Source organism: Blennius ocellaris (genome assembly GCF_963422515.1).
Source record: "Blennius ocellaris genome assembly, chromosome: 12".
Classification (NCBI taxonomy): Eukaryota; Metazoa; Chordata; class Actinopteri; order Blenniiformes; family Blenniidae; genus Blennius; species Blennius ocellaris.
Window position 1 is genome coordinate 10,991,690 of NC_137661.1, and position 18,995 is coordinate 11,010,684.

Genomic DNA, 18,995 nt, shown 5'->3' on the forward strand with positions numbered 1-18,995 from the left:
CAGTTTTAATAAACATACATGATGTAACAAAATGTCCCAGTGACGCGAACCACTCTGATGACCTCATTTCCTGTTGTAACCTGATCCTCTTAAATGGATTTTCTCTCTTGCTCTCTCTCTCTCTTCACCCTTCCCTCCCTTTGTCTCTCTCCCAAGTTCACTGGCAGCATGTGTTACGTGGGAGATGAGCTGTACCCTCCCTCCTCTCCTCTCCTCTCCTCTCCTCTCTCCTCTCCTCTCCTCTCACGTCTTCTCTTCCCCCCCCCGGAGTGTTTTTCTCTCCTGGAATGTACCAGACGGCCTCGAAGGGCTCTGCAGTTAAAGACGTATAGAAAAGCCTGGGCAAGAGGCCAAGGACACATGCAGACTCTCCAGCTCCGGCCAATCACACTGAACCGATCCAGCAACATCTTCCACAGCAGAGCATGACTGTTGTTTTGATGGAACAGTGTGATTACTTGCATGTAGACAAAAGGGGTTGGAAGATAACGTGATTCAGCAAGTGCTAGATGGAGCGCACGCCCCTAACGGTTTTGTTTCCCCGTGAGTCAGCCGCCTCGTGGTGTGGTGCAGCTTGTGGTAAAGGAAAGTGATGATCATTTCAAGGATTTAAAGCTGGACATGAGCTACAGAAGTCCCAGTGACAACATGGATTATTTGGAAACAAAAAGCCCAGGAGGAAGTTATTCACGCTGAAGCGAGGCGGTCATGTATTATCAAAAATGCTCAGAAAGCAAGTATTTTAAAAATGGTGCACAAATGTCACAAAAGGCCACTGAACATCCAACTGATGATGAGATATAACTTTTACAAGTTTGATTGTTTTCATTTTACTTAAATGATATAATGCAATGCAGGGGTGGGGAACTTTGATTGTTGCGAGGGGTTCACAAACTCCATCCTCTCTACCAGTGAGCCTCTACTGGCACATCAAGTAGTAAAGGACACTGCGAAGATATGTTAAAACTATAGTGAGAGATCCAATAGAACTCACCTGTGTGTCTGAATTAAATTCTAAACATAATGTATCATTCCATAACTCTACGACCTAAAGTATTTTCAACATATACTTGTCTCACTTTGCACTTAATGCTACATAAATAGATGTTTTTTTCATAGCAAAAAAAAGGTTGCTGTCTGTACATTTTGAAATATTTTGATGTCAGCTTGTGGATAATATACTTTAAAGGTATCTTCTTTTTAAAGATCTCTGGTAACTCCGTTTTAAACCTACAACAAAATGGAGTTTCTCATTCTCAGCGGGACGTGTCTCTATGTGGTCTGCAATGCTTCCTGGTGTTTGCACAATTGCTCAACAAAGACAGGTTATTACAGTCATTAAAAAGTGGAAATAATTGTGTCTGTCCAAACACGCCTCACACCTCCACGGAGCATAGTCATTTAAAGAATGGGGGGAAAAAACAAAACAGCTATCAGAAGACTTTGAGCTCATAAACATAGCTGTAAAACTGAAATACTTCACTCAAGTGAAAGTGCTATAAGTAGTGGATTGTTGCAGGTTGTTTTATGTGCTCCAAAACCTTTAAATAAGATGAGATGAGACTTTATTCATCCCTCATGAGGAAATTCAGTAAAATCAATGATATCAAATAACCTGGGATATACTGTTATGTGACCCGAGCCAAGTACATCGAAGAGAACACAACAAGCTTCTGTAAAACAACATGTAACTACTTTTAAACAAACAAACCAAAAAAAAACAAACCACTGTGGGCACTCTTTGGCAGCTCTGCATGTTTCAATGTGATGTGAGTATTGGAATCATTTCAATGCGGAAACGTGCCTCAATGTGTCTTTCCAAGTAATTTGTTGATTGAAGGCTTCTGAGAAAAGGTGCAGGAAGCACTCCAGGGCACTGCGACTTTGCTCCTTAAGAATCACAGTTGTCCTCAGACATGCCAAATGTTTTTAATACATTCAAGTTGAGTTAATACAAGACTTTCATCCAAATAACTTATAATTCTTCCTCTCGACCTGTGACTTAATGCTCAATGCACTTTGTAAAGCCCCATTCAAATAAATATTTTACAAGTTTTAATATAAACACCATCTGGTGAAACTAGAAGTAATGCTAACCCCTGCAGTCATAAGGTACAGTTTTTGACAGTAGAAAGACAATGAATATGCAAACTTTTGATATTATCATTGTGTTTTTTTTTTAAAATGTATCCATATACTTTCTCTAAAGAAAATGTTGAATTAATCTACAGATCTCCCAGCTCTATTTACTTTTACAAATGACACTGACACACAACGTTTCCAGCTAAACTAATGCTGAATAGGCTGTATTGCACTTACTGGTTGCACAATAACGTTTCGTCTACAGTTAAAAGTCTGCCCAGCCTCGGGGTACTGTAGAGGGCAAGTCCATGAACCTCCACCAGGAACACAACAACAGACACACCTTAGTACTATCATATTTCAAACTGTAGTAACCTCGTGGCCCTCTGCAGCCTGAACTCCCCACTGAACACCAGAAATTGAATGTCACTCTACGGTATGTGAGCCTCTTCTTGCCTGTGACCTGCAGAGAAATGGGCCCCCTGCACTCTCCAAGTGCGATCCAGTTTTCCTGCCAAAAACATTGGACGACACCATGTGCTACTGGTTAGGGATCGTCAGGCAGTCTCTTGCGCAATGTTTGCTACTATTGAGGCTGTGTTCGAGGGGCCGAAGCTGAAGGGAGGAGAGGCAGAAAGCGTCCAGTCACAAGACAGAAGAGTTCTGAAAACAACCCTTACATGGTTTCAACTAAGACACCTTCGGTAAACAATGTATAAATCCTGCACGGAGCAGTACTGTGGACTCTGGATCATATGCCCTGATAAATAACAAAAGAGACCAAGAATAACATACAGTATGGGGACAAATCACATGGCACAACAAAGCAGTCCCTCTTGTTTACAATGCAACAAGTGGTGTGACGGGAGGTGCTGGTATTTGCTATTGATATTATTTTAGGTTGACTGAGGGGATAAATGACAAAGGGCAAGACCAATATGAGACCCCCCTCTCCAAAAAACCCCACCAAAAAAACAAACGAACTTTCAAACCACTTGTGTCTTTGAAATATTAGATGTCACGTTTGTGGCAACGTTGCAGCGGAATCTTACAATTGGCAGATGGCTAAGAGAGTTCTCGTTTGTACCTCATCATACGACTGCTTGGATTTTCTTCATTATCACAATCACGACACAATGTCTCCACCCTCGTCTGCAGAGTTTCCTCAGCCGGCTTGGAAACGTGCAGCACATATCATGACAAGTTCACATACTTTCTGTTGGCTGTCACTCATCCTCCTGCAGTGTAGGATCGGTTTCAAACAATAGCTGAAAATGCAAGTATGCAATTAGGAAAAAAGAAATATGCACGTGTGTATTTATGTTATATATATATGTGTGTGTGTGTGTGTGTGTGCGCGTGTGTCAGACTGTGAATGAGGATGTGTAGTTGTACCTGTCTTGTGTTTGCTCTCTGTCAACCTGTCCAAGGTGTACTTAACCGATTGTCAGCTGCAATCAGCACCCTGTACTCTCATCCCTAAGTGTGATAAAGCAGGTAGCCTAAATGAAGAAGATGGATAGTGACAATGAAGATGACTTTTTCTGCAATGATTAATTGTCAGTGCGTCTGCGAATGAAAATTACAGTTCTCTAAATGTTCCCGTTTATCAAATGGGAGAAGATCAATGTGTTTTTATGAGTAACAAAAGGTAGTATATGTTGAAATAAGTACAAATATAGTACATCGAGACATATTTTTTTAATTCCATACGTTGAACACCCTCAGTGGGATTTGACAGTTTGGAGTGAGGTGGAACTTCCACCGGGACAGAGGAACACACCTGCCCAAGTTTACACGTACCTGGGTATCTGAAAAAAACGGTGATATTTCTCTGCGCTTGAGCTGCACATTTACACATAAACGCAGCTACGACTCACCACAAACAATGATTCCTCAAAACTCCAGCCACAGTGGAGATCTGGATAAAATCCGGTTCTATGTTTGTGTCTAAAGGGGGGTAGGCGGATATTTACGTCACAATGACCTCCTGTTTTTTTTTTTCAGGATTCTGATTGGCTATCATGGCCTCATGCTTCTTGCTACACTTTGGCATACTTATAGCAGCTCTGAACCAGTTGGGTCGGTGTAAATGAAGATTTTCTTTTTTAAAGTAGAGAGGGAACTATCCTTTCTTTAAAAAAAAAAAGCAATGAGTACGTGTAAACGTCATTGCAAACAGTCTGGAACACTGTCACTGTGTCAAGTGGCCACTTGTCATTGTCATATATTAGAGGAAATAAAACTCGGATCTTAAAAAATCTTTAATACATGTAGAGAACCAGACATGTATCTTCTTGACTGCTATTCAATCATCAGTCCATCCATCCATCCACCCATTTTCTATTTCTAAATTACAAAGCATTAATCCATATAAACGTTCTTCTACATAGACATTCAAATGCTTCTATCTTTCAAAGTTTGTTGAAACCAAGCTTGATCTATTCACCCATTGATGCTAACTTGCACAGGATAAACATACAAACGCCACCCATTAAATCCTCAGAATCGAGAATAAAACCATATATTTATGCAGACTGGGAGATAATAGTACCAACCACTACACTAATATTGAGCAGTCAATTGTCATTCATAATTTCATTTCTCAAAGTCCCAGATGATAAATATGCATTTCCAGGCCTATGTGACTGGATTGTATTGACCAGGACCAGTTTGAACACTGGAATTGCTTTGGCTTTTGCTTGTTTTTTTGTTTTTTTCACAGTCAGCTTCATAAAATGGTTTCAATAATATACTCAACAACTTTGTTCAGTCAGGAAGAAGCAATTGATTTTTCAAGCCTAACAAGTGATCGATAGCGATGATATAAATGTTATTTAGTTGTGGCTCTTATGTACTACTTCGGCATTTTTGATACAAATGAATTTGAAAGTGAACAATTGTTGAACAATACAATGTTTATAATTGTGATCATTAGATTACATGCTGTGTGTTACTGAAACGACTCAGCAGCTGAAGTCATACCACTAACCAACTGAAATAAAACAGGCTGGCCGCAGTGACTCAGATGGGGATTTCTCTTAAGACCAATTTGGCCATCATCGTCGTCAATGATCCACTGGGAGCGCAATGCGTTTCTAACATGATAAATTTATTTATTTCAGTCCACCAAGAAAGTGAGCAGTAGGGTATGGCATGCATGCAATCCTCGATACATATATACTTCTGCTGATAAGTGTTTTATTTTTATTCAGGTATGACTCCAATGGTGCGTTGACTTGCATCAGAAAAACTGTGATGTGATCATGGTGTAAACTAGCAAACTGGTTTGTCCGCCTGGTGCGCTACTGTCTCATCATTATGCATGTCCATTCATACACATATCTTTCATCAGCCACAGCACATGGTGCCTTTGCTGCTGCGCACGTACACAGCGTCTCAGTCCTGCTGAGGCCACTGAAACAAAACACAGCGTGCTGGTCACGTCCCAATAAGAAGAAAAATATTATTTTCGTTTCAAGGTTTTTCCCAAATCGCATCTAAACATTTTAACTTACCACACTAATATATCTTATTATTATATATTAGTCATTTAAAGCTCATTAGTAATAATATATGTCGCTTCTTTTACAAAACTGTGTTCAAATAGGAGTGAGGAATAATCGAGCGACGCGAAATGGTATCTTGCCCACCCATCCCTTTCTAGAAAACACGTGACGTATCGAGGTTTGTTGACGCAGACTTGTGGTGGGCGGAGCCTGTCAAGGAACATTTATAACCACCCACGTCACTGCTCGCCACCATCAGCGCACCACCGATTAGACGGCCCCCCTCCACATCGACCGGAGCTCTCTATTATCAACACTGGAGCTATTAAATTAATAACGGGGTGAGTACATAAACTACCTAATAGATGTATAGTTTGTGCCTGGCGGGAATGGTTGTTTTGCGGTAGCGTTACGGTATTATTAACTATAACGCGTAACTGTCATACCGCTCGTGCAGTGATTGCTGCCACTGCGGAGCTCAAGAACGTTAGCTAAGCGCGAGTTAGCATCACGGGCCGTTGTCTTCCTTTTCCCTTTACGATTCCTACCCTGATAATAACGCAGCTTCTTTTTAAAAGTCTGTCGCCCCGAAATGCAACGTTTTCGTGTGTTAGCCTTGAGCAATGAAGCGAAAAGCTAAATAATGGGGGTGGGTCGCCTTTCAATGCTATCGTTTAATCTCTGATTCAGCTATTACGGGAAAACGTTACGTCTTGTTTGTGAGGCTTTTGCGTGACTTTGCGTCGATGTAAATCACAAACGTGTACATACTGCATATAGGAGCTCGAAAAAGAGGGGATGTTTATGGCATACTAAAGTAAGCCTTTTCACGACATGGTTGAACAATACGCTGGTCCGGAACAAACCTGGACCGACGGTCAAAAGACCTATACATGCTTAGAAATTCTTTTCCCTTTGTTTTTCCAACTAAATCTAAATCAATTACTCTTCCTAGACTGCAGAAAACTCAGATCTCTCTTATATCCTCCGATCCCTGGATGATAGTGCATACAACCGTCTGTTTTGAGTCATGGCGGCATTGATCGCTTTAATTTTTTTGGAAGTAATTTAGGCTTTACCAATCTCAAAGTGAAAAATGAAAAGAATTAACTAATTAAATCGTCTAACTTGTTTTTTTTAAAGCTGCCTGAACGACCGTGTCTTTAGTGTTTAACTGACGCAGTCCATTGCTCCCTTCAGCTGTTACTAGTTTTACTGCACATTGTTTTGACTCCTAAACGTCAATTTAAGCAGGCCTGCTCTTGCCTACATGCTCCTTTTTTTTTTTTTTTTAAGTAATACAGATTTTGTTTTTCTTCTATCAATTAATAGTTTTTTTTAATTGTGTGTTTGCATTACAGGTCTCCCGTTTAACCTGCTGGACTAACCTCTGCTGCCAGCGCAGTGTGTTCACTTGTGACACTCTCTGAAACGACTTTTTGTTTTGGAGAAGTCCATATTGACACCCCCCAAACCCAAACGCCACTGCTGCTGCATATCACACCCCTCAAAATGGTCCAAAACAAGATCACAGAAGTCACGGGATTCCACCGCTCTTTCAAGGTGAGCCTGAACACAGTTGATGGGAGAGGCACAGCTGCTTCTCGGGTCTTTCGGGTGGCTGGGCGGTGGGGGTCCTCTGTAATCAGAGCAAGTCTGTCAGCATGTACATAGCGACTTACCCCCGCTATATATAAACACATCTGTTCTCCCACGTCCGATGGCCAACAAACGTGCCGTATGACTTCGTCCGCACGTGTACGTGTAGTCAAGAACGGCAATCGCATAAACATGTGACTTTAGAACGTTAAAGAATTGCTGCTAGTGAATGTGGCACTCGCTTGCTAGAAGTGTGCGTCCCCCCATTGTGCCCGGGGATTAATTTCGTGAAGTTTGTGGACTTTGGCATTGTTTTCGTTATTTTGAAACCTTTCCATCCATTTGTCTGGGTTACTGTATCTTACCATTGGTTTATAGGTGCAGGAAGTGGGATAACAAATGCTTTTATCAGCTATGACCGCTCCTCCTGGTTTAATAGTTCACTTTTGAGATTGCATATCGTATAACGACCCTATTTATTACTCCTTAGGGTCAGAATCCTTTCCAATCGGAAGACTTCACCAAAAACGGATCCAATCACCTTGATTCATTTAATTTTGATTCCTCCTCAAGACATGGTGAGTGAAACGTTCTGTGACATGCTTCTGCCTTTCACCAGTCTGGTTAATGTATTGTTTGTGACTCTGGTGGCACTCGCTAACTTATTTAAATATGAATGCGCCTATTGTTTTGGCAGACATGCCTTCCAGCCAGCCGATTGACATCCCCGATGCCAAGAAAAGAAACAAGAAGAAAAAGCGCTGTCGTGCCACTGACAGTTTCTCTGGACGATTTGAAGGTATGAACTTTAATGTGCTGTACTTTTAAACTACCTTGCTAAATGTGGGGAAAAAAACCCAAACTATTGACTTACAAGTAATTTCCTGACTTGCTCTTTTTGTCACAGATGTTTACAGTTTGCAGGAAGAGGTACTTGGCGAGGGCGCTTATGCCAGGGTGCAAACATGCATCAACCTCATCACCAACAAAGAATACGCTGTCAAGGTAAGAGATTCCTTTTTAACATAAAGCATAGTAAATATGGGTTATAGTCCTTTTGCGTAGCCATTTTTTCTTGAGTTTTGTTTCCTGCATGCTTGTTTTTTTCCCCTTTAAACTTCAGCTCTCTATTGTTGCTGTCGGCATGCTGTTCACTGTTGTGCTTCTGCTGCACTTTTTTCTTTTTTTTTTTTCCCCCAGTGTGCAGCACAAGCTGCTGTGAGCAGGCACACCCCCACCCCAACCCCCCTCACTGTTTTCACATTTGTCCAGCCTATCAAAAAGCTGGGAGGGAATTGACCTCCCTTTTTTTTCTTTACTGGTATTGCCTACAGAGGACGCTGTAGTGGGAACATTGTGTACTGCTCACTGTGCCAAAACAAAAAAACCCCGAGACGGGAAGGAGGAGCAAATGATGGAGGGTTGTGACCTACGGTGTTTACACTGCTTTGTTCTTGCTCGATACAGTTAAACTTTTTTTTTTTTATCTTTCTTGTTCCAAATGGGGCGTGGACATTGTGAATCCATATCTTAGTCATTGAAAATCTTTCACAGCAGCAGTGTTCTACATAGATAAAGTTATATTTTCAGTTTAATTGTGTCCTAAACCGGCAAGCAGACTGCCATGTAGAGACGTCTATAGGGGGTCTTTTACCACAGGGTGGCTGAATAGATCCCTCGGGAGGTGGCTTTCTGAGGAAGGAGGCGTTGATGTCTGTTGTTATTGGAGGTCTTTTGAGGAGTTTGAGGGGCCTGTCTGCTTCTGCCAGATGTCCCGTCTCTCCCTCCCTCCCTCCCTCCCCCCCCCCCCCCCCCCCAGATACAGCAGGGTGGAGATGAGCCGCATGTGTGGGCTCCTTGTGTTGTAATTGCAGACCCAAGCGTCTGTGGCGTGTGCCCATCTGTGGGCTCCGAGGGGGGAAAATCCTTGTGTTTTAAAGTGATTATTTCCCAATCCCAGCCCGACGTATGAACCTGCAGAGTCATTTAAGCGAGAACCGGAGTTGCCCGGGAGGTATTACTGCTGCTGAATTGGCCTAGAACAGTGCATTGGGCTTTGGGCTGCACACAGGCCTCCCGTCTGCACACTAATCCCAGACACACCGCATCTCTGGCCACTGTGGGTTTCAATAGCAGCTGTGATCCAGCTACCGGGAAGGGAAGTATGCACGGCCTCCAAGTAAACAATAACTAACCAGGGCTAGAAAATTCAAGCCTTTTGCTTTGGTGTCAGCAATCTTTCCTGTGCCCCCCCCCCCCTGGCTGGGTGTCATGCGGGTGGTGGCCCCCTCAGCGATGTAGTTCCTGGCAGATGTTATTTTTAGAAAGTGTTTTCTGTCATTGTAAACAATTTTGGATTTGCTTAAGAGATGCAAGGGGGTTACTTTATTTCATATTTTTAAATGACAACTCGCGATTTAAATATGGGGGTCATACATGAAGAGTAATTGTAAATCTTGAGTCATTTTCCATTCCGGTTTGATCCTTCTGGCCGGCTGCTCTGAAAGTAGGTTAGATCTATCTTTGTAACTGTGTCTAAGGGTCTGGAAGAAAGCCATTTAGAGGGCACTGTTCTTTACACCACGCATTGGTGGGCTTCTCTGCCTAGTGCACTGTGAGGGGGGGGGGACAATGGCACAAATATTTAACTTGAGCAAATGGGCTCAGCCTTTTTTATTTATTTTTTTTTTTTTTATTGTCCTTTGCCCTTTTTTTGAAGACCTTCATACCACTGGCTTATCTGCTCATTGGTGTATTTTTAGATGTGGCTCATCTGAAATGTTCTGTTCCAGATCATTGAGAAAAGACCGGGTCATAGCCGTAGCCGTGTCTTCCGGGAGGTTGAGATGCTCTACCAGTGCCAGGGACACAGGTAATGTGACAGATAACACCACCTGACAAAGACGCGTGGATAGCCTTGCATACTGCGTGGCCCAGTTTGTGATGTCTGACCCCGTCCCTTATTTATTTTTTTTTTTTTGCAGCAACATCCTTGAGCTGGTTGAGTTCTTTGAAGAAGAAGACAAATTCTACCTGGTGTTTGAAAAGCTCCGAGGAGGTCAGTGGCGTTTCGCAAAACTATTCACCCCAAGCAATCCTGTAGAGCGTGCATCTTTTCTGTATTCCCTTGTCGGTTTATCTGTGTTATTTATACGAGATGACATTCTTTCTTTCTTCACCGTTAGGTTCAATCTTGGCACACATTCACAGGAGACGGCACTTCAGTGAACAGGAAGCAAGTGTTGTCGTGCAGGACATCGCCAGCGCTTTAGATTTCCTGCACAACAAGGGTGAGACAATTTGTACAGAAAAAGAGTCCTCGAGGTACGACAACCTCGGGGATGTTTGTACTATAAGATCCTGGTTTTTCTCTTTCTGTCAAAGTGTTAATTGTGTGCTTACATTAGTTGAAATGTAATGTTGTAGTGCAGTTCTTCAAGACTTACGTTATGAAGAAACTGACGCAGAATAGTTTCTTATTCTTCCTCCCTGATGAAATCTAATGAAACAAATTTGGTTTTATTTTTGTTCTCAGGAATGGCACATCGAGACCTGAAACCTGAAAACATTCTCTGTAAAAGTGAGGACAAGGTAAGTTTACTGCAAAATCTGGTACAAAAGGGGTGGCTAATGTGATATCAGCTTGGCAACGGCATGCTACAGTGGTGTTTTTTTCTTCTTTTTTTTTTCTTCTGTTTTTAAAATGATTCAAACAAAAAAAAGACTTATTGTTATTGTTGTCCTCGTTTTTCTCTCAGATTTCCCCAGTCAAGATCTGCGACTTTGACTTGGGCAGTGGGATTAAGCTGAACAGCGACAGCTCGCCCATTTCCACACCTGAACTTCTGACTCCTGTAAGTCCACAATGTTTTTGAGTTCTATCACAAGCCTTTAGTGGAATGTTGTTTGGTGGAAACTGAATGTGACAAACTGTTCATCTGCCGTCTTGTGATTTGTTCTCTTGTGGATAATGAAACAGTTTTGGGGCGAGAAGTCCAAGTTCAGCAAGGGTGATAACCTATTGGCCAATTCCCTGGTGTTAACTGAAGGACACCTCACTCATTGACTCTTGGATAAAAATATTATGGTCCCACTAATCGCAGAGATTGCTTCCTGGTTCTCCCAAGTGCTGAGTTTGTTATCAAGCAGAGATATCAGCAACACTGGGAAAGATATCAGTCGGTTTACTGTTAACGTCCTGTTACTTATCATGTGCAAATATTTAGGAACCCGAGTTTTGGGGTTACGGTTGCTCAACCGTCCTGCTGGCGTCACAACCCAAAGCGGTACCTCTGAAATCTGTCCAAAAAGTCCGGATACTTGCAACCTCAAAGGGGAATGCTAAAGTTTAGCTGGCACGCGTCCTCTTTACATCACAACTCAAATAGTCTGCTTGCTCTCTGCCTGGTAAGCCGTGGAGACGGACCACAGCAGGTGAAGGGATGCAGTTCAGCCTGTAGAAATGTGAGCTCTGGTAACTTCATCTGCCTTTTGCAGAAATAATAGATATAGAGCCCATCCCTCAATTTTCTGAATAGTTTTGAGGCCAAGTTGTGTCGTATGTTTGCAGTCAGAATAGCTTTAGGTTTGTTGTGCTGGTCTTGTGAGTTTTTTTTTTTTTTTTCTGGAACGTTTATACTATTTGAAATGACTTGCCTTTTTAAATTAACTCTTGTTTGAACTAGGAGATCCTGTATTTTCAAGGTGAAGGGGGGGAAAAAAATACAAATAATGCCTGAAGGCAGAACATGGTGTGATAGCCTTGGAATGTAATACTGCAGGGAAGACGGTATGACTTCTGCAAGGCTGCATGTGCTGTATTATGAAGTTCCACCGAAAGCAAAACACACACACACAGGCTCTTGCTCACTTCCCTTTTTTTTTTTTCTTTTCTCTGTGGTATGAAAGAGAAAAAAAAAAAAACATCCACCCACTCTCTCAGCACAGGCCCCGCCCAGCGGCCCCAACCACACTTGTGCTTGTCTGCGCATTCTTTATGTCCTTCATACAAAGGCTGTGCATAAGATTTGTTCTGGAAATTTTTTGTCCTTTTCCCTTACACCTAGCAACTGGGATGTGATTGGCCCCGACTTGTGGGAGGGAGGGGGGAGGGGGGGACGGGGAGGTCCACACGTTCCATTTTGCTCATGCGCACTGGCTTGTTTTCTTGCCTGTGATCACAGGAACAATGTTATCTGCTTTTCATCTCACCATTGGCTCTCTCGCTCTGCCCCAAAAGCCCACCCCCCCCCCTTTGCCCACATTCCTACAGTTGCACAATGAGTGTGTGTGTGTGTGTGTGCTGCATGCTTGTTGTGTTTCTGGTTCTGTTTTAATGTGTTTAAGCACATATAATTTAATTTCAATTAGTCGCACTCGGGACATGTAGTGCCGTAAGAGGAGGGGCCTCTCTTTCTAGGAAAAGCTAACTTTAGACCATTGGTATCGCTGCACACGTGTCTGCTCCGCATTAAATGAATCTCGCCGTTCAAATGTCAAGACATGTGTGCAAGCAGTTGGGACAGAGTTTGGGGAATTGCAACATGAAGACATGTGCATGCACGCAGCCGAGAGATTTAATCCAGGATGCCGCTTCTCTTACTTGTTCCCGTTACAGACGGGAGGTATAGATGTATGCCCACAGAAGAGACCCACTTCATCCAAGTTAATTCTGATTATCCCGTGGTTTACAAATAGCTCCGGTGTCTGCGCATGTGTCCTCGCTAATGTCGGCATGGCCTGACGAGTCACATGCTCTCAGGAAAGCCCCGGGGTGTGTGATGCCAGCAAATCCTGCAGTGACGGCAGCTGATTAGCAGCTATCTGCTTCTTACTGGAGTTTTATGGAGGTTATTACTGATGTGGGTTTTCAAAGAGAAGGATGAATTTGTTAAGATTTAGGGCTTTGTTGTTTGACGTGCCTCCTGTGAGACCTTTAGACTTGCTCGGGCCATTTGAAAAAGATTGTACTCTCTTCTTTTTTTTTTTCTTTCCATTTTCTCCTTCGTTCAGGGCTCCTAGATTGGTAAACACTCGTGCTGCTGTGCATTTAGCATTTCTGTGGCAGCTGCGTTGGCCTAAATCCTGCACGCCGTCTATGTAAGCAGTTGCCCCAGACATGATGGTGCTGGAAAGATGGGGGTTGGGGGCTTTCTCTCACACAGAAGCAGCTTTGTCTGAGATGAGATTCCTGTGCAGTGAATATCATTACATAAGGGTGAAGCAGGCTGGAGGCGGAGTTGGAGACAGCTGGCGTATGGTACAGGGACACAATCGATCGCCTGCTGATTGTAAACACGATTCCAGTGATATAAGCAAGAGTATTGGTCTTTGTGAGCAGAAGCCTTAAGCTATAATGCAGGAGAATCGGGGGTTGCTGTTCCTGACATGGGGTAGAACTACCCAAGGACAGGCTGCAAACAGGACATCCTTGTTCTTCAAAGCATGTCTAACATGTCGTCTTTGTAACGGCAGCATCAATGATGCTTATCAAAGGAAACATCTGTGTCGTGCTGAACTAGCAACCTGCTTTTTTTTACCCCCACCCCCTGTTTGTACAGTATTAAAACATCATCTGGTGTTTGTTTCCGTATTATGTAATCAGCCTTGTCTCGTTCTCTGTGGGATAGCCAATCCTCTTTTCCCTACTCAGTGTTTGGCCCAATTTCTTTTAGCAGTACATAACGAAGTACTGACGGGGCTGAGTCTATCCTTGCCCTCAGCCTATTTTGCCTCAACGGTCAAAGCAGCGACCCGCGTTCCAACTCGGGAGTCCCGGACAGACTGAGAGAACGCGTACGGCCGTTTTTAAATAACCCAAGACTGCAACATGCATAGAATGCCTGGAGAATAGCCCCCAAAGTGTTCACTCTAAAACAAGATGTATCTGCTGAAAGAGGGTGAAATCAAGAAATGTTTTTTTTTCTGTCTAGGCCCTCTTCTGTTTTTGTTCCCCCTCATTCCTACAGTTAACCAACTGGTGTTTCCCCCCCCCCCCCCCCCCCCCCCCATTTGTCTTTTCAGTGTGGCTCAGCAGAGTACATGGCACCTGAGGTTGTTGAGGCCTTCAGTGAAGAGGCGACAATTTATGACAAGCGCTGTGACCTCTGGAGCCTGGGAGTCATCCTCTACATAATGCTGAGTGGCTACCCACCATTTGTTGGCCGCTGTGGCGGCGGCTGTGGCTGGGAACTGGGTGAGCCCTGCCACACCTGCCAGGTAAACCCTACCCATTTATTCTGCCCCCCCCCCCCCCCCCCCCCTGAATTCAAGGCCTGGCTCTTGACCTTGACTGAAGACAAGGAAGCAATACTTTGTAACTGATGTCTTCTTCTCTCTCTCTTTTTTCTTTCTCTTTAAAGAACACTTTATTCGAGAGTATCCAGGAAGGAAAGTATGAGTTTCCAGAGAAAGACTGGGCTCACATCTCCTCAAGTGCCAAAGACCTGATATCCAAACTACTGGTCAGGGATGCCAAAAATCGTCTGAGTGCCAGCCAGGTGCTGCAGCACCCATGGGTGCAGGGGGTAAGTTTGAAGCTATGAAGTCCCCTCTGTGTCCGAGGGGAAACCGAGAAGTATTGGTTGGGTTGAGAGCGCCATGGCTAATCAAGACACGTCTTTCTTTGTTACTCAGGGGGCCTCAGACACTTTGCCAACTTCCATCCTACATCAGAGGTAAGACGTTGTTACGAGTGATGGGTGATTTAACTCGGCGTCTTCTACATGTCCTCTTGTCGACAATTTTAAAACTTTGCTTTTTTGTCGTCGTCCATCAGAACCAGCAGTGCCAGGGATCTGACGTTCTTCGCGGACAAGGCGATGGCCGTGAACCGTCAGCTGGCTGAACAGGATGGCATGGAAGACCAGCAGCAACAGGAAGTCCAGTTCGTCACCACCTCCGGCTCCTCGGTGCACCTCTCTCCACCTTCCAACTCTAAGCTGGCCAGGCGCAGACAGCGAGGCGACCAGCCCAACGGCGGGCCCGTCTCTGCCGCGGAGCTCCGCCAGCTCCTGGCTCCCCTGGTCATCGTAGGAGACTGCGCCTGAAAATCTGCCGAGCCTGAATTCCGACCGCGCGTTAAGATTCAAGTCCAAATCCAAGACTGCCCCGAAGGCTCTCCCTCCCTCGTTCTGACCCCTCTCTCTGGTTAGAGTTGGCCTGGGTTCCTTTTGTTATTCAGGCATTTCTTGCCGACTTTATGAAGGGAGATGCTGCTCGTGGCCCCTTCCTCTAAATGCCTTTCTGCCCTTCTGCAGCACTTCTGAAGCACATCAGCACAGGACTTGCATTATAGCAACCACAAATGTGTGCATGTCCAGGTTGAGTGGGGGGGGGGGGGGTCAGGTAATGATTTCAGAGAGAGAGAGAGGGAGGGAGAGAGAGAGAGAAGTATTTTGTAATTTATGTTGTTTTTTTAGTTTTTTTTTCCCGTACAACAGAGTTTCGAAGAAATTGGAACGTTATTTTCAAAAGTAAGCTCGGACACCAAAGGACAACCTGTTGTGCTGCTCCCACGTTACAACTTGATCCACTGTGAATTAAGTTATCTGGAATGTTCTCTTCGCCTGTATGTATTTGCATGATCGGCTCGTCGGCAGATACACACAAGCTTATGCAATATGCCAAGATGAAGGCTGTCCCCCCCGTCTTGAAGGGATTCAGTACAAGAGCTTGGAAGGGCTGTAAGCCAATGCTGTCTGTGCCTGGTGCGGACCAAGTGGTCCTTTATGTGGCGAGGGACTCTTCATCAAAGATTCGCTTTTCTTTTGTATCGTGATTGTAAACAATCCATGACATCTTCCCCCAAGCTACAAATATATATATTTTTTGGAATATATATATTTTTTTAATTTCAGCTAGATTTATTGCATCACTTTTTTTTTTCTTTTTTTTTCCCCCCTTCATATTTTGGCAGTAAAGTTTAAAATCTCTTACCGAGAGTTTGAAAAGCACATTGTGATGTTACTATTGAGACGCACCCCTTCCAGATTTCTTACAATTGGTCATTGATCATAAAATCTGATTACATTAAAAAGAAAACTTCTAATGTAAACATTCCATGAAAATCTATAAGTCCTCCACAGAAGTTTTTCGCCGTAATAAGTTTACTTCATTTTTAATGTTTGAAAACTCCATGCCAATGTGCCACACTCATTTTCTTTTATCCCCCCCATCTAGCTGTTCAACTTTTTTTTTTATTATAAATATATATATATATATATATATATGGTGATTTCCATGCAGGTGCTGTTCAGGCAAAACACCATATATTTTATTTTTTAGGATGTTGTAAAGTTTATTTTTTTGGGGTAAGTTCAGAGTATGAGGTGAGAGTTTTGAGTTGATCTTAAGCGCACGTGCCCACAGAAGTTGAGGTTTTTGTTTGTTGTTTTTTTTTTTTTTTTTATCTCTGAGTTGGCAATACTGTTTTTTTTTTTTGTTTTTTTAATTCTTTTTGTTCATCTTCTTAAATTAAACTCATTCTGAAGCTGAAAGGTAAATGGACTGGTGATTTGGTTCCACAGCACTGTAGCCATTTCACCAAAGTGTTCCAAGTCGTGCTCCCGTGATCTTATCGCTGAGCAGTGACAAGTGTGGATCTTCAGATCGTTTCTGTCCCGTTGCCCGCACTGCAACGACGGTACTCTGGAATTGTTAATGATCAACCATGTTAATGCTGATGATGGGACACTGTAATAGTTCTAAAAAAAAAAAAAAAAAAAAAAAAATACCTTTCTACAAATACATCCTTATGGGGTTTTATGTCTTATAATAAGACTTACTTGAATTTGTGTATGCAGCTGTTTCTTCTCCATTCTGGGAAAACTACATTGCTGTCATTAATCTCAAAGCATTAAGCTGATCAAGGCAATCGTGGGTTTTATGAAAATACCAATACAGTTCAGTATTTTTGCCTTTTATCTCCTTGTCTGACCATCACATATGTGAGCCCCCAATTTTTTACGGGGATGGAGCCTAAAAAAAAACACCATTCTGGCCATACGCGGTCATGAGTGGCTTTTTTTTTTAGGTTTTTTTTTTGTTGGTTTTTTTTGGCAGGGGGTTGGGTTATAATCATTTCTACTCTGTCGAACAGCAATTGCTTTTTTTTTTTTTTTTTGCTTCGGTGAAGTGGGGGAGGAACAAAGTGATCTCCTTTATCCTCTTGACTTTTCTATTGTATGTCATTTTTGAAGTAAGAAAGTGTTAAATCTCAGTCATTCAGTCAAACGGGCCTCCCCACGATTTGAATGTAGCCCACAGGCGAAAGCATTTACAATCCAGTGACATTGAGGACACATGTTTTATAAATGGTTGTTTTCATGGGCAATAGTGGGAATCCTTCTGTCTGTACTGATGCATTTATGAAATGTCTTTTATTTTCTCAGTTGAATTCTGACTTTCAATGCTGTCTGAACCACCCCAAGCTCATTGTGTTCAATGCGAAGAAATTCCAAACGAATGCATCTTTCTGAAAAGTTGATTTTTAAAGTAAGCACTTTACTGTACCATGTGAATGATTGCAGTTCACGCAAGGCAACATTTATGACCGTTGCTACAGAATTTTGTATTGTTTTTCTTATAAACCTTTAAACGACAGAACTTGTCCGAGTGGTTATTGTGTGTCTGTGTGGGTTTTGCCCAGATCCAGAGGCTGCTGGGAAAACTGTACTTTTCACTGATATCTCCCTTTTGCGATACGACTAGTTTCATATTAACCAACCTTATCTTTTGGCCAAGGCTGGGCCGGGGCCCTTTGCATCTGATGCCGAGCCGTCAACGTCTTATCGGTTACACTCAGATATGCACGCGATGTCACTTTTGTCCTTGGCTGTTGGTAAATATGAGCTCAGCCGTCTCCTCACGCTTGAAGCGTGTCGGTGGTTTCACCTTGCAGTGAGTCATGCTGGGACGGGCTGTGGTGGCGCTCTACCGCCGGCCTGGCCAGCCTGGCCGGACGAGACTGACGCAACCCGCTGCAAGAGCTGCAGCCGAGCTCGCCAGCGCCTTCCCCTGGAGACGCGATGCCGACTTCTGCTGAATTAACTAAATACCAGAGAGCGAGTTCAAGAATTTTGCAAACTTGAGCCTTGTCATGTGGTGATTCTAATAAGCTGCCAAAAAAAAATCTGACTTCCCAAGCACATAAATTGTGTTTGGCTGAAAATGAGAAGATGATTTAACAACCACAACAATAATAAACCAGGCAGGATGTAGTGGTTTCCTCAGCAGTGTCTTTCTCTCCCTCTGTCATTATTGAAAAATAAGAATCACGTGTTATTAGCTTTCTCACACAATCGAGTCATCAGTCATAAGTGCTATTTGATGATAGCTTATCAAGTATTGACTATTCTTATCACCAGTCCGTCATTTTGACAGTATTTTGTGAAGCAAGGTAACGTCGGGTTTTTTGAGAGTTGGTGCTCACTATCTTCAAACAGCCGTGTCTATTCTGGCCGTCGCTCCATAGACATGAACACGCTAACTGTGGTGACCTGAAGGCCTCGTCCAACATGCTAACAGCTTGTAGTTATTTATGTTTCACTCATGATGCGCAGGTCCCTGGTTGGCTGGGGAAGAAAGAGGACTCATCAGGACTGCAAAGGCTGCAGTTTACCGTCACCCAGCCTGTGAACAACCTATTTCCTCTTCCTTGTATAAGAAGCCTTCCCCTTTGGCCTCGTTTTCTGTTACTCCGACTGTTGCTTCAGTCTTCTTTTTGTGTAGCTACAAATGACACAAAACAAGAAACACAATTGTTAGATAACAGACGGCAGAATTTAGGAAACATACTATAATAGA

At 43.1% G+C, this 18,995-nt stretch overlaps 1 protein-coding gene across 1 annotated transcript; it reads left to right on the top strand.

Annotated features, from left to right (window-relative positions):
- Nucleotides 1–5,839: 5,839 nt before the first annotated feature.
- mknk2b (MAPK interacting serine/threonine kinase 2b) lies at nucleotides 5,840–17,795 on the top strand. Its single transcript, XM_080506478.1, has 14 exons — nucleotides 5,840–5,932; nucleotides 6,953–7,154; nucleotides 7,681–7,768; nucleotides 7,888–7,989; nucleotides 8,098–8,195; nucleotides 9,983–10,062; nucleotides 10,175–10,248; nucleotides 10,376–10,480; nucleotides 10,726–10,781; nucleotides 10,949–11,044; nucleotides 14,214–14,408; nucleotides 14,552–14,716; nucleotides 14,826–14,866; nucleotides 14,968–17,795. The coding sequence occupies exons 2-14, from the start codon at nucleotides 7,104–7,106 to the stop codon at nucleotides 15,236–15,238; spliced, it is 1,422 nt and encodes a 473-aa protein (XP_080362604.1). The 5' UTR covers nucleotides 5,840–5,932; nucleotides 6,953–7,103; the 3' UTR covers nucleotides 15,239–17,795.
- Nucleotides 17,796–18,995: the final 1,200 nt, after the last annotated feature.